Source organism: Girardinichthys multiradiatus, chromosome 3 (assembly GCF_021462225.1).
Source record: "Girardinichthys multiradiatus isolate DD_20200921_A chromosome 3, DD_fGirMul_XY1, whole genome shotgun sequence".
NCBI lineage: Eukaryota > Metazoa > Chordata > Actinopteri > Cyprinodontiformes > Goodeidae > Girardinichthys > Girardinichthys multiradiatus.
This window is the reverse complement of record NC_061796.1, coordinates 40,857,255-40,872,941: the sequence shown is the minus strand read 5'-3', so window position 1 is coordinate 40,872,941 and position 15,687 is coordinate 40,857,255. Positions and strand designations below refer to the sequence as shown.

The following is a 15,687-nucleotide window of genomic DNA, read 5'->3' as shown; positions in this document are numbered from 1 at the left end:
AATTGCCAGCCCAGTCAGATTGGGTGGGGAGTGTCTGTATACAGCATGTTTTAAGTATTGCCACAGATTTTCAAATTAATTTAGGACTGGATTGATTGATCCGTTGTTCTGTTTCTGAGGAAGAACAGCCTCCACACAACATGACACAAATTAAAACTTGAATACAACCATCTTTACAAACCTTATGATGGTGTCAAGATGCCATTGGGGCAACTTTTCACACCAAAATAAAAGGATATGAAAATAAATCTGAGCCCAAACATGTAAAACTTCTGTATGATTGCATTTATTGTCTCAGGTTACAGAAAAAGGGAGGATGGGAGAGGGAGAGAGTGACTTATAGGAAAAAGGATGGTAAACAACTTGGTCGCCAGGGCTATAACAGCATCCTGTAGGCTTAATTGAGAGCTGTGATTACTCACAACATGTGTTAAATTAATTAACCCATGTGGAGACAATGTGCTGTCTATAATGGATCCTCACACACAACTCTTCTCTTTCACAATGTCATCCTATAGAAGCACAAAGCACTTGGTTACTTAACAACTTTAGTGTATGTCATACTTTTGTTGTAAAAAATACTTAAACAGTCACTCTCACCAAATAACATTACATATTCTTTGCATTAGTACTGGATAGACATGTTATTAGAAGGTGTAAATATGTGATGTGAATATGTACTAGTGTCTTTTCTTTGTCACACTTTGATGTTTCAAATACCCGCACAAATTATATTATCAGACAAAGATAAATGCAACACTAAATAAAAAGAAATGCAAGTTCACCACTATTTCATGTTTTCTCCATTTGGGGTTAATGTTCAGTATCTCAGTTTGGAGTCCCAAACTTTTGCCTTTTTGTTCTTGGACTTCTTTCAATGTGCTGTATTAAGAGTTTTTTTTTTTTTTTTAGCCTACTTCAAGTTGTCTGACAAGTTCTATTAGACACCCTTGTTGAATTTGGTTAATTAGATCTAGGAGTAACTAATGAAATTGAGCCAACCGTGGTTATTCACAGTTAGCTCATGGATTAACAGTGGCTTTTTCACATATGTCCAGGTTGGTTTAGATAGCTACATTCCCTTAACAGATGAGGCCATTATTTGAAAACTGCCTTTGGTATTTACCTGGGTTATCATTGACTGAAATTCCTATTTGCTTGATGATCTGAAACTTTCAAGTGTGACAAAAAAGCCAAAAACTGACAAAATCTGTTATGAGCCAAATACTTTTTCATAGCACTGTAGGTCCATATATATTTGGATACTAACACTAATAATTTTATTTGATATTTTAAGTGAAAGCTATTTAAATTAGAGTTAAGTGTTTAGCGAGGATAAAAATCCAAACTGGAGAAAGAATTTAGGAAATATAGCTCTTTGATATGTACCAGCCCCTTTTTAAAGGAACCAAACGTAATTGGAAGAAAAACAAAAGCAATTTCATGGACAGGTGTGGACAATTCCCTTGTTATTTCTGTTTTTATTCAAGAGATAAAGGACCTGGAGTTGATTGGAGGTCTCACATTTGTATGTGGAGGATTTTGCTGGGAACCTACATTGTGTTCAAAATAGCTTTCCATAGAGGTAAATCTGGCCATCCTTATTAACCACAAAGAGAAGACTTCAGGAAAGCAAATGGATGTTCCTCTGCAAGGTTTAAACCGCATGCTAGATTAAGAAATATGGTTTTTTTTATAAATCTGCTATTGCACTCCTGAAAGAGAAGTCTTTGGACAAATGAAACTTAGATCTCCTCAACCACAGAGATAGAAAGAAAAATGTGTGAAAAATCTCATGATCCAAAGCCATTACCTGTAAGACATGGGAGAGGTAGTGTGGTGGCTTGGGCCTGTATGGCTGCCACTGGCATTGGGTCACTGGTGTTTATATTCAGTCATTTTATTTGGTATATGTATTAGTTCCAGCGATTCTTTTTGCGTGGTTTTATTTTAAGCATCCCTTCTTATGGAAAATATAAACCAGAGCTGGAATTATATTTTCTAACTACCATCATCAACACTGTATTTATCTTTTTCAGGATGCATCCATTGCACATCGTTTCCATGTGATGAGAGAGAAGCACCCTGAGAAATTTAACAGCAGGTATGTTGATCTGTTTGCCATTCAAACATTTATATGCCTTTATCTTAATTACAATACTGAAAACGCAATGACAAAAGCTTGAAATTAAGCTTTTTGGAGTAATTTTGATAAATCCCAGCTCTTTAAACGTTGTAAAAACACATTAAAGCCAGTTTATTAAAAATAAAACTGGGACTGCTCCCTCTTCTGGATCAGTTTAGGCCCTCGTCGAATGTGGGGCCAATTCCTTCCCCACCACACTACCTGCCGGTGGTTGGTATCTCTGCCCACCGGTGTACTTGTGGTTCTCGGTATCTGGGGCTGGGTGCTTTGGTGTGTGCTGGCTCACTCCTGGTGGCTAATTGCCAGGGCCTGGACCCCTGGGCTCGGTCGGGCCTCTGCTGGGGAGTGATATGTCCTGAGGTCTCGGGGTCCATGGCTGGATCTCCTCGGGCGTAGACGGCTGCCGGCAGGGCTTGTGGGCTCGTCGCTGCAGCTCCCTGGGGCTTCTATACTGTGGCTGCTGGGTGGTTCCCCTGGGATTCTCCCCTGCTCCTCTCTGGGGGGGTTACAGTAGTCCCGGCGGTGGTTCTCCTGGGGTTCCTGTGCTCTGAGGGGCCTTTGGATGTCTGTGGCTTGGATCTCCTCCGTATCTGTCCTGGGTCCAGGGAGGTAGGTCTGTGGCTCCTCACACTCATTATTGTGTATTCTTATGGAGAAACCTTGTAAACACAAGCACGCTCACACTCAGACCCACAGGTGTTTAGATCCAGGTGTCAACAGATACACAAATGTTCTATATTGAGTCACATTTACCTCTAAATACATCTTGCATTCATAAGTACCGTGCACCTTTCGGTAAAAAGGCTGGTAATACGAACATTTCTGCTGGTGTAGAAGCAAGCAGGGTGTTATCTTTTATTCTCTTCATCGTTCTATCTTTCTTCTATTCTATTCTCCTTCTCTACCCTTTTCCTTTTTGCCCCCCTTTCTCTATTTTGAGCTTCTTTTTTTCTTTCCATTTCTGTCTCTGTGTCTGTAACAATTGAAACTATCCCAAAGCAAAGTTTCTAATAAAGTTACTTTTTATGAATATCAAGCAGAGCTTTAAACCGTTAGCTTTTAAAGGTGTTGCACTTTTAGCTTGAGCTATATTGAGATAGTCACAGTTTTTATCTGCTAGAACAGTGGTCTGCAACCTGCTGCTCCAGAGCCACATGTGGCTCACTTAATATTTTAAATGATGAAATATTGTCTAGTTTTATTTGTTTAATTCTTTTGTTTTGTCCAACCCCCTCCCTGGGGACCATGGTAAATGTGGTCTAGAACCACCAATGCTTTGCCTATTTACTTTTCCAAATTTCACCCACACTTTTTTCATGAAATGAAGCTTTTTCAATGATAAGTGTGCCAGATTGACAATTTCAAACTGAAAGTTTTCATTTAAAAGAAACTAAAAATAAAATGGTCAGTGAAATGAAAACAGCAACCAGCTACAGTCTAAATATAGCTGCAATTCATTTGCACGACATCTTCATGACAACATACTTTATATTAGCTCTGCATGGACAGGCGACGTATTTAGCATTTGTGATTATCTCGAGAGATGTGTTCACCTTTGGAGATGAACAAATGTGGCGTCTGTGTTTCCATCAATATTTAACATCATCCAATACGTCTCCACTTACGCCAGGGAGTAATTGCAGGCCTAATTGAATTTGCTTGGCTAGTTTGACGTCGTGGATCAGTCAGGCTGATGATACACAGGCTCCTAATAATCCCATTTGTACTCATTATCATATTTTACTCTGGTCTTAGTACAACATTCAGCTCGAACATGATGATGAGCCTGAGAAATGGTTTGAACGGAAGAGGATGGCACTTTGAATAAACACTGGAGTGTCATTTAATGGTTACCAATAGTTGCTGAAAATGTGGCAGCCTGTTGTATAAAAGACAGCAAGTAGGAAAATGGTCAAATCAAATTAAATGTTCTGATTAAAACAAGGTGTTGCAACCATTATGGGGATACTTTCTTAACAAATGCTGGTAAATACATTTTTGGTCTTCATGTACAGTACAGGTGCTCTGCATCCCAGTTGTTTTACACCCTCTTGGGCCAATGTGAAAAATGATTGAGATATTTTAAGAAAATTATTCTGTCTGTTATTTGAATTCAATTAATAATTCAAGCAGGGGGAATGAGTTTAGGATCTCTCTATTACACACTATCCTTGCCAATTCAATAATTCATGATTATAGTTTTTCAAGGTAGCATAGATTTTGTTAGATTTGTCCAAAGGGCTTCATGTCCATTGCAAGTTTAATCAAACTTATCAAAGAGTCATTTTCCTGCAGCTGGAAGCTCTGTCTCAGAAAACTCTCTGACAATTTAAGGATGATGTCGGTAGGTGTGTTAGTTAGAAGTTGTGCAGGTAGGCTGCAAATTTAGATGTCTATAGATGTCTGTTTTTATTTTTTTATTTTAGTTCAGTTGACACAAGAAACTTTTCCTGAGTTCCTAAAGACCAACATATTCATAGTCTGCAGTGCTGCACACAGCTTCTTGATACTTTGCTATTCACACTTAATGCCACCTTTGGTGAAGATGTGTAAAATACCTTAAAATAAATTATTTTTATTTGCGGATGCACAAAGGTTTAGAAAATCAAATCTTTAATTAAGTTACATTTATTCAATGGGTAAAGATGATCCATGTTAATAAATATGTGGTTTACAAGAAATCATGTGTACACAGTTATGGACACCTCTCCTGTTAATACTTTGTAACCCTCATTTGTAAGTAGGACAACACTTATCCTGTAGAATTTCATAAGGTTGGAGCATACAGAAAGAAGGATCTTTGTCCATTCTTCCTTGCACAGTCACTCTCAATCGTCCATATTCCTGTGTCTTTTTTATTGCTCTCTCCTCTTCTGCTTACCGCACAGGTTTTACATTGGAATTAGGTCTAAGGTCTGACACGGCTGTGGCTGAAGGATGATAAGTGAATATGTTTTGTATCGTTATCCTGCTGAAAGATCAAGTGATGATTTCATGTTACAAGCAAAGGCCACTAGAAATTTAAACAAGCTAAATGCTGCCATGCACTCTAGAAACAGGCCCGAAACATCACACATCCTCTACCATACTTAATGGTGGGCATCATTGTCTTTCCTCATAACCATCACCAGTTCCACCTAGAGTATTTCTTGACCAAAAGCTCAATCTTTGTTTCATTTTACCAAAGCATAAAATTAGTACACTTCTATTATAGTCTGAATTACCTTTAGCAACCTCCACATTTACGTATGTGATGGTAGGACAGAAAAAGCTTTCTCCTGACAGTCCTGCAAAACAACTAGGTAGCATGTAGATAGTGTGTTATGGTTGTTGTTGAGAGCTGGTGGCCCCAAGGAGAGCTCTAGTTCTCCCAAAAGTATGCTTTGGGTAATTTTTACCTCTCTCTCCTTCTCCTCACTGTGCATGGTGACAAAATACTGCTGTGTCCTCATCCAGTCATGTTCATTCCCGTTTCAGTTTTTTTTTTTTACTTTTTAATTATTACTCTGACTGCAGACATGAGCAAGTTTAAGAATTGTCCTGTACCCATTTCCTGAATTATAAACTCTGTTAACTCTTAATTTGCCAGTCTATAGGTTAGGATCAGTGAAAGAGCTTTGTGTCTGTGACAATCTGTATGAAAAATCCAAACTTAGAAGGGTATAGTTATTGCAAAAATTACTCAAAAGTCTTTAAGGCTGAAATAGTGTTAATACAGTACATTTGTGAATAATGTGTTGACTTCTGATGCCATTCCACCTCTGTGGTTGTAAGTTCTTAGTAGAGATGGCTACTGAGTAGCTGAGAGACTGGAGCTCGGGTTGCATCTCTGAGATGCCAAGATACATTGTTACTCTGCCTTAACTCAGTTTTACACTTGCAGAATGGCCAAATAACTATTATAATTAGACATTTGAAGTGCAGCTGATGCACAGATACCATAGATTTAGCTCTGCTCTTCTCCCTGAAAAGTACAGTTTCTTAGAGTAGATATGTGGTGTCCCTGCACTCAGAAAAATCTATTTGAAGTCTGTTTAGGGTTATAATGCTGAAGCTGTTCCAACAAGCAAGGGCCAAGAAATAACTCCAGAAAATAAGTGGAGAAAAGGGTTTTCTCATTTTATGAGAACAAAAAAAAAAAACTCTTTCAGCTAATGTACACTTAGTGGCCACTTTATTATGTACACCTTAGAACAGGGGTGGGCAACTCCAGTCCTCATGGGCTGGTGTCCTGCAACTTTTAAATGTGTCCTTGGTTCAACACACCTGAATCAAATGTATGGCTCAATACCAGGCTGAGATTGACTGCATACTGAGGAGGTATTACAGATGTTGTGATTATGAATATGAATATATTATTTAATATTAATACTTTAATATTTTATTAAATAATATTTCGGTCTGTTAAGGGTTGTCCTGTGAATACCAGCCCAATAAGGCGATGGCATTAGGACAAAACTGAAAGGGATGAGCCAAGCTCTGACATTATTGAACAGCCAAACTCTGCACATACATGGAATGACTTCACACAATTTCTTAAAATACAAGAATTTATTAACAAAAATAAGTGAACTCAAAGTCAAACATATTTCAATCAACAAACTCTTTACTATGCTAAAACAATCCAGCTAAACTACCAAGCAGAATGAAAGAATAACGAAGACTAATGGGATATGTACAATATAAACAAGTTGATTAAAGATGATTGAAAATCATAACCAAAAGAGTGATGCAACATTACCATGCAATGTTTATGTTTGAGAACCAAGGGTTATCTTGAAGAATCTGGAAGTGAAGTTAAGTTAGTCTTGGAACTAACTTAGGCAATAATCAGCAAACATTTAGACAACCATTCACAATACAAGATCAGATAAAATATTATTTTAATAAAATAATGATTTAAAGAATGATTTGCTGAATAAAACCAAACTTCTGGATGAAAAATTATCAATGGTGTTTAATTAGCTGCCTTTATTTATTCAAATAATATTTGAAGAAATATTATTAAGGAAATAGTAAAATAATATTTAGGAAATATTATTTTGAATAAGAACCAAATCTTTCTGGAGAAATGGGGTTTAATGGTGTTTAATTAGTTATCAAGTTTAGTAAAATAATATTTAGGTAAACATTATTTCCTAGATTGAAAACTAACAACCATTTTGGGTAAATGATCTTTAGTAGGCAAGCACGTGTTCTTAGCTGTTAGCGGTTAAAGCTTATAGAAGCTTATAGCTTATCATCAGAATACCGGATACACAAACAGTAATTCATTCCTACTTAACTTAGTGCATATGATCGCATGATCATATGACACTCTTGGATCCAGTTTGAAGAGTTATGTCTGTTTGCCTGCAAAGAGACATTAGCGCGCTATGTCCCTCCGTCCGGTTCCGCTGGGGACCTGCGTGGAAGAGGTCTGTTTGTTGCAAAAGCGAGGTTTTAATTCGGACAGTGACTTCACGGGTGGTCCGCTGTAATTCCCTGTTCCTGGCTGTGCTGGGAGTAGGTTAATGCGATTTATTTTGAAAGTTCCAGAAAAGTTCTTACAGGCCTTCATTTTGTAACCCTTGGCTGTGGTCACAACACAGCCATTTAATTCAGGTGTGCTAGACCAAGGAAACATCTAAAAGGTGCAGGGCACCGGCCCTCAATTACTGGACTTGCGCACCCCTGCCTTCGAGGTACCAGGTTGGACCCCCTTTGCCTTCAGATTTGCCTTAATCCTTTGTAGCATAAATTAAACAAGGTGCCAGAAACATTCCCTTGGCAGCACCAACAGCCACCAAGCATTTGTGATAAAAGGCCATCGATGTCAAGAAATGTTGTCCCGCTTTTCTTTGCAGAATTGTTTCAATTCAACAACATTAGGGGATTTTGAGCATGAAGAGCCTGTCAGTGGCCATGCTACAGCAGCTGTTAGTGTGTTACATACACATGTTTGGATCAGATGTGTAGCTAAAACGTGTGCAGCCAGCTGACATGTCGAGTCAACATTTGTTTAAGTCCTCATCTACTTATCATTTGCTTAGATCACTTTGTTACATAATATGATTTTAGTAGAAAAGAAAATCTTACAAAGGTTAAAAATCAACCAAAAATGTGTTGTAATTATGAATATGAATTTATTAGTTGATATTTAATATTATTATTATTATTAAATAATATGTTGGTCTGTTAAGGGTTGTCCTGTGAATACCAGCCCAATAAGGCGGTGACATTAGGACAAAACTGAAAGGGATGAGTCAAGCTCTGACATTATTGAACAGCCAAACTCTGCATACACATGGAATGAATTTACACAATTTCTTAAAATACAAGAATTTATTAACAAAAATAAGTCAACTCAAAGTCAAACATATTTCAATCAAGAAAATCTTTACTATGCTAAAACAATCCAACTAAACTACCAAGCAGAATTAAAGAATAAGGAAGACTAATGGGCTTTGTACAATATAAACAAGTTAACCAAAGATGGTTGAAATCCATGACCAAAAGAGTGATGCAACATTACCATGCAATGTTATTTATGTTTGAGAGGATTATCTTGAAGAATCTGGAAGTGAAGTTAAGTTAGTCTTGGAACAAACTTAAGCAATAACTGGTATACCTTTAAACAACCATTCACAATGCAAGATCAGATAAAATATTATTTTAATAAAATAATATTTTAAAGAATGATTTGCTGAATAAAACCAACCTTCTGGATGACCGATTCTCTACACTGTTTAATTAGTTGCCTTTATTTATTAAAATAATATTTAAAGAAACATTATTTTGAATAAGAACCAAATTTTTGAGAAATGGGCTTAATTGTGTTACTTAGTTATCAAGTTTAGTAAAACAATATTTAGGGAAATATTATTTTACTAGATTGAAAACAAACAACCCTTTTGGGTAAATGATCTTTAGCAGGCAAGCACATGTTCTTAGCTGTTAGCAGTTAAAGCTAACAAAAGAAGCTTAAAGCTTATCATCATAATCAAACACATACCTTTAAAATAACATTAATAAAAGGGTTAAAATGCATAAGTGTGGACGGCTTGTTATGAACAATCTTCTGTGTTTACAATCACCCTTTAAATAAAGTTTGTCTTAACTTTAAAAAAAACACAAACACAGAAAACAAACTGAGCACATGTGCTGAGCAGATAATCTGCTAGCACTAAGATGGCTGAGTTTCAACACAAACAAAACCAAACATCATAAAATGAAAAATGTTTAGATTATTACATTCTAAACCACCTTCTCTGCCCAAAACACAACCTCTTACTTGAACCGTGCTGAGGAAAAGTTGTCCGGGCGACGAAGTTGAAGGAAGCATCCACAGTGAACAAAGGGTTAGTTTACAGCTGTTGGTCGGCCGGCCAAACTACACATTACTGCTGTAACCACAGTGATGCGATCCCGTTGTCCTTCCTTCAGACCAGGAAAACTGCTCCACTCGCCGTTGTAGAGACAGGGTCTCTGCTGGGAACTCTCTGGAACACAGTTTTGCTTCTGTAGACCTCAGCGAGAAAAGTCAAACCACGCTTTTATTTTAGTTACCCCCGTTCATGAATGAATACCGGATACACAAACAGCAATTCATTCCTACTATGCTATTATCAGCTGAAAAAATCAATACAAACTATGGAATGCTGAGGCTTTTATTTTGAAAGTTTCAGTAAGCCCTATTTCAAAGGACCAGCATAGTGCATATGATCGCTTATGACACTCTTGGATCCAGTTTGAAGAGTTATGTCTGTTTGCCAGTAAAGAGACATTAGCAGGCTGTGTCCCTCCATCCAGTTCCGCTGGGGACCTGCGTGGAAGAGGTCAGTTTGTTGCAAAAGCGGTGTTTTTATTCAAACGGTGACGTCATGGGATATCTGCTGTTATTCCCTGTTCCTGGCTGTGCTGGAAGTAGGTTAATGCGATTTATTTTGAAAGTTCCAGAAAAGTTTGTACTGGCCTTTCATTTTGTAACCATGGCTGGGGTCCCAACAAATGTAAAAATGCCTTTAATATATGTGGCAAATCTCTAGACTGCCAAGGCAAACAATAATACTGCAAAGTCTGGTACATTTCAGGAAGCCTCAGAAAACAGTATCAAAAAATTAAAAATACCCAATTTAATCTCTACACTAATTTTGGATTCCTTAAACATATTTATTCCACATATGTAATTTTTAACATTTTCCTTTCCTCTGAATTTTCTGTAAAATTAGGTAACAGAAATGTGAAAACCAAAATGTCAAAATTTGAGTTTTGCAAAGGATTTTATGTGACAGCTGAAACAAATGTTTACATTCCTTAGCTAAGCTAAATATTTAATCAGCTTTAATTACAGAGTAAGTAGCATAATTAAGCAACAACACTCCACTATGAAATGAAGGTGGATTTTTGTTGATGAAATGAAAGGGCCGCATGCGTTTTCTCTCCGCATCACTTCATTTCTCCTTTTCTATCCATCTTCTGTATTTGCACCTTGGGGTGATTACCAGGGCGAAGGTGTGAAGATTTGACACTCGGCAGATAGATTCATTTACTGCCACTGCCGGACCTGGAGGTGATAATGAGGTTGAGGATTAAAAGTAGACAATCAGTCGGGCAGTGACGATAGTTGCACACCCTCCTCCCCTCCACGCCCCTCCTCTTCGACAGGCTTGTTAAAATATACCGTTCCAACCTATCCACCCCACTCTTTTTATCGTCTTCCGTGTAATTACATGCTAATCTCTGACTCAGAGGAAAATAGTGAGATAAACAAGGAAAGAGAAGTACAGGAGGAAGAGTTATTAGAGAAAATTAAGCCATACTGTTATCCTCTATCTTGCTGTGTTTATGGCAAATTGGAATTCACTTAAAAAGAACTCAAAGTCCAGTTAATCAGGATAAAACTGAGTTAACTCATGTTCTTTGTTCAACTTTGAAAAACGTGCAGACACCGGCCTCTGAATTGGATTCAAAGCTTCAAAACGAACCAGTTCACATTGATTGTTTTTTAATTCCCAGAAAAAAGTTTGTTGACTAGATATTTTGTGATAACTAACTCATTACATCATATCATAGGATAAAAGTTCGCATTTAACTCTTTTTCTCTTCCTCTGTCCTTTTTTGAGCTTAGCTGTGCTATATCTTAATGTCACCAAATTCACAAAAAAATCCTAATTATTCAATCCTAACTCACCTGAGTTAGTACCTAACTAAGTAAGTATTAAATGAATACTTACAGGACATTTTGTAGGTTTTACACATCATCAACATAATCAACATGATTTAATTTTTACCTGGTTCTAAATTCTAAAGATTCCAATACTTGGCATATTTCACATTGTCATCATTTTTTACACAAAATTGAAATTTAATTGTGATCACCTCAATAAGCAGGTGTTTTACCAGTCTGCTTGTCTGGAGCATGCAGGTGTGTGTTAACACAATGCCAAGCCAGAAAGACCTCAGCAATGATCTTAGAAACGCTACTGTTGCCGCCCATCAATCTGGCAAAGGTTACACACTTGTGAACTAAACAATTTGAAGTTTAGAAATGTACAGTAAGAAACATAATTCACAAGGGGAAAAACATTAAAAATAGCTGCCATACTTCCTAGGAGTCCCAGAAAATTTGCCCCAAAGTCAGACCATACAATGCTTAAAACAAAAAAATCCTAAATCTACATATCACACCTCCTGAGGCCTTAGTTAGCATGTTTAATGGTAAACATCATAGCAAGACAGGACCTGGACAACTTGCAGTCTGGAGCTGACCATGAACTTCTCAGTATACCAAAGTATTCTGTGATCAAATGTGAGTCCATCTCTCAGCCAAGCAGATGCTCAGCTCAAACTGGAATATCAACAGAGAAGTGATCCAAACCAAAGCAGAAATTAAAAAAAAGAATGGCTGAAAATGAAAAGAATTAAGGTGTTTTAAAGGTGCAGTAGGGAGTTCTGAGAAAACTCTGGACTAAGCATGAACATATGAAGAAGCAGACCTTACAGGTCCCCCCTTGCTCTCTGCTGTGCTACAGCCCTCTCTCCACAGCTCCTCCCTCCACATGGAGCCTGCACAGACTAGTAAGAAGGGCCACTAATGAAGGTGGATAAACAGCTATTGCACATTCACTAGCAGGGACGAAACATCAACGATATGCTTTACATTGACTATGGCCTGCCCATACTTCGGCTACAAACTTGGTCCTCAAATCATTAGCACAGTGCCATTAGCACAGCTGCAGCACACCAGCAATCTTGTGCATGAACGACAGTACGTGCTGTGAAGGGGAGGAGTGTGAACAGGCATACACAAGCATGATTGAAACTGCAAAGACATTCCTCCTGGCTCAGATTGGTTGTTTCTGACCAGCAGTGTATTTCTGCAAATGGCAGTAGGACCACTAGGAGGAGCAGATTAAGGTCTCATACTCTACTGTCAGGACATAGTGACAGTTTTAGCAAGTATGTAAAAAATAAATTTTTACAAAAGTTACCTACTGCAGCTTTAGTGGCCTCGTCAAACCTCCACCTTTTTCAAATGCTGTGGTGGGACCAGAAGAGAACTGTGAGGTCCCAAAAGTCTCCAAATCATGATGAACTGAATCAGTGTTGGAAAGAAGAGTGACCCAAACGTTCTCCAGTCATGCGAGAGAATCATAAAGCCCTACAGAAAGCATCTAATGAAAAATGACTGAGTTTTGAATCATGAGGTGTACTTCCCTTCTAGCTTAGTTTGTTTGATAAATGACAGTGTGTCATTTTTTTGTGTGGTTTTCATCCCTTGTGGTTCAATGCTGGATTTTATGAATATATTCATTCAAAACCCTTTAAAATATAAGAATTTATCTTTTAGTGGCACCAAACTCTCTAATGTAACACACTACTTTATATATGTATACTTGTAAACTTCTTGTATAATTTTTAATTCAGCATTTTGTACTTGAAAATATTGTTGTGATCCTGCTGGTTATAACATGGTGATAAAACTTAATAGTCACGGTTACATTCATGTTCCTCATCGGCTGGGCAGGACTGATGTGAAGCAAATAATTTGTTCTTACTTGTTGCTTTACTGAGCCCACCTGTAGATGACCTCAAAGGTGATGAAACAAAAATGACAGCTGTGTCAATAACTAGATAATTAACCCAATTTGTTTCAGAATTATTCTCTCTTTCCCTCTGAAATCATTATTATCACTCATCTAAATCATTTTTGTTTTTGTTTGAAAACAGTATTTGCCTTTTTGCTGAACCTTCCTCACTAGTCAGACAATATCAGATCTGTGAGGGAAAACAGATTTGTCAGCTGAGGTGTGAATGCTGATACGGCTTCACCTGAAATGTTGATTCTGTGGCGTCCATCCCAGCACCTTGATGTTCCCATGATATTTGCTCTGCATACCCACATCTATTTTTGGTCCTGAGACATCTAACACCGTCAGTGCTCTCTTCTGGAGCCTCTCTGCCCCCGTGCACCCACAGGCTCTTGCTGTGCTGGGTAACCATCCTGAGTTAACCTTTCCTGAAGGCACAGGGAAGCCCAGGCATGGAGCTCTCTTTAGCATAATGAGTATGTTCATCAAAGCCCTGCAATGTGCTGGTTGGGGCCGCCAGATTCACCAACACACACAACACACCCTTGCAAATGTGTGTGTGTGTGTGTGTGTGTGTCTGTCGGTGTGTGTCTGTGTGTGTGTGTGTGTGTGGGTGTGTGTGTGTGTGTGTGTGTGTGTGTGTGTGTGTGTGTGTGTGTGTGTGTGTGTGTGTGTTTCGTGCTGAGCTGAGAACAGGGCCACAGGTGAGGGCGCTTTATATTACACATGCACACACACTCAAACACACACACACGTTTGCATGGCGGACCTCTGTAGCAGCCGTCCTCAGACCTCATTTGAGGATGAAATCGTTTATGTGACCAAAGTGTCATTTATAATTAATCACCACTTGTGTGTAATTTAGAGGGCTCTCACCTGTGGCCCTGTCCTGAGCTCAGTGGGAAAACACACACATATCAACATAAATGAGCCCAAGAGAGTTGGTACCTGCAAGAATATGTGCAAATTTAAGGGATAGAAAAAAATAGAATACAATCACAATACAAAAAGGTTAGACACCTAAAAGTAATTTTTTAGTTTTTGTTTAGCTAAAGACCAGTGATAGGTGTGTGGAATATATGATTTTCAAGAAGCTGACCTGTCTAGAACAACCACCAGGTGGCATAAGTGGCCACATAATATGGAAGATTAGGGTTATCAGGCAGTGACCGGATCATCTGATAGTCATTCAGATCAGTGATCGACACATTAAATCCAAGGTGTGTTTACCAGCATATACAGCAATACCAAACATTTATGTACACTGTATATTTCTTTCTGTCTTCAATAAATTTGACAAACGTTTCCTGTTTTAGGTTTTTGTGGATTGCAGAATATTTGTATTTGGTTTATGCTGCAGTAACGAGAGAAGGATTTTTCATTGCTTTATTCAAAGACAGAAGGTTACATAGATTTCCTTTGTATTTGGTGGATGCCATCTATTTGGTGAAGTGCACCAGTCTCTCCTGCAACAAAACATGCCCACAAAATGATGCTTTGTGTAGTTTCATTGGATCACAGGACATATCTCTGAAAACTATGGCCTTTGTCCCTGTGGGTATTTGCAAACTGGAGTATGGCTTTATATGTTGCTTTTAGAGTACTGGCTTTTTCCTCACCAAGTGGCCTTTCTGCCCATGTTGGTACATGATTCATTTATCTGTGGATAATGACCAGCATCAACTTCAACCATCTTCTAAATATGTTTTGCTTTTCTTCTGGGATTGATACACACATTTCACACTAAAGCATGTTTATCTCTAAAACACCGAACTTGTCTCCTTCCTGAAAGGTATAATAACTGGATATTCCAAGTATTCATACTTGAATAGCATTGCCTGAAGAGAGGATCTGGCACCTTCTGCCATTTTTGTTTGAAACTTATTGTCCAACAAAATTGTGACCATAGATCATTTTACGAAAAAAGAAGTTCCCTAAGCCTTCTTAACAATTTATGTATTGTTTGTTTAAGAAAAAAGCAAGTCGTAATCATTGCAGTGCAACAGCGAGAACTACATTTTTCAAGATGCTTGCTGAATCTCTTAAGGCAAGACAACACAGCTCAAGCCATTTCTCAAACTGCCATTCGAGTCAGAGAGCTCTAGGCAGTGTCACGTTAAACAAAACAGTGCATTGATGCAATGCACAAAGAGTTGGTTATGTCAATGCGATATTTATCACCTCTGATCAAGAAGAAATTAGTGTGAAAATAAGGTCGTAGATCACTGTGGGTTAGATTAAGTGTCAGAGGGGGAAATAAATCAATGGGCATGTACTGCTCAGTTGGAGTGGCCAGTGGAAAGCACATCTGAAGGTGCTGTGGCCGCAGGACAGCGATGCTACACTGGAGCTTATCGTCTCTGACATCCTTTAATATGGTGACCAAGCAGCCTAAGAACAACAGTGTATCAGTTTTGTTCCTTCCCTTAAACATCTGTCCTGTCTCTCATTTACTGTTGTTTCCCCTAA

General features: G+C 38.2%; 1 protein-coding gene across 1 annotated transcript in view; it reads left to right on the top strand.

The window, feature by feature from the left end:
* dgkb (diacylglycerol kinase, beta) overlaps positions 1–15,687 on the top strand; it is a 120,984-nt gene that overhangs the window by 72,631 nt on the left and 32,666 nt on the right. The window contains exon 21 of the mRNA XM_047361167.1: positions 2,040–2,104. Coding sequence (XP_047217123.1) covers positions 2,040–2,104 — 65 coding nt within the window. The remainder of the gene's footprint in view (positions 1–2,039; positions 2,105–15,687) is intronic.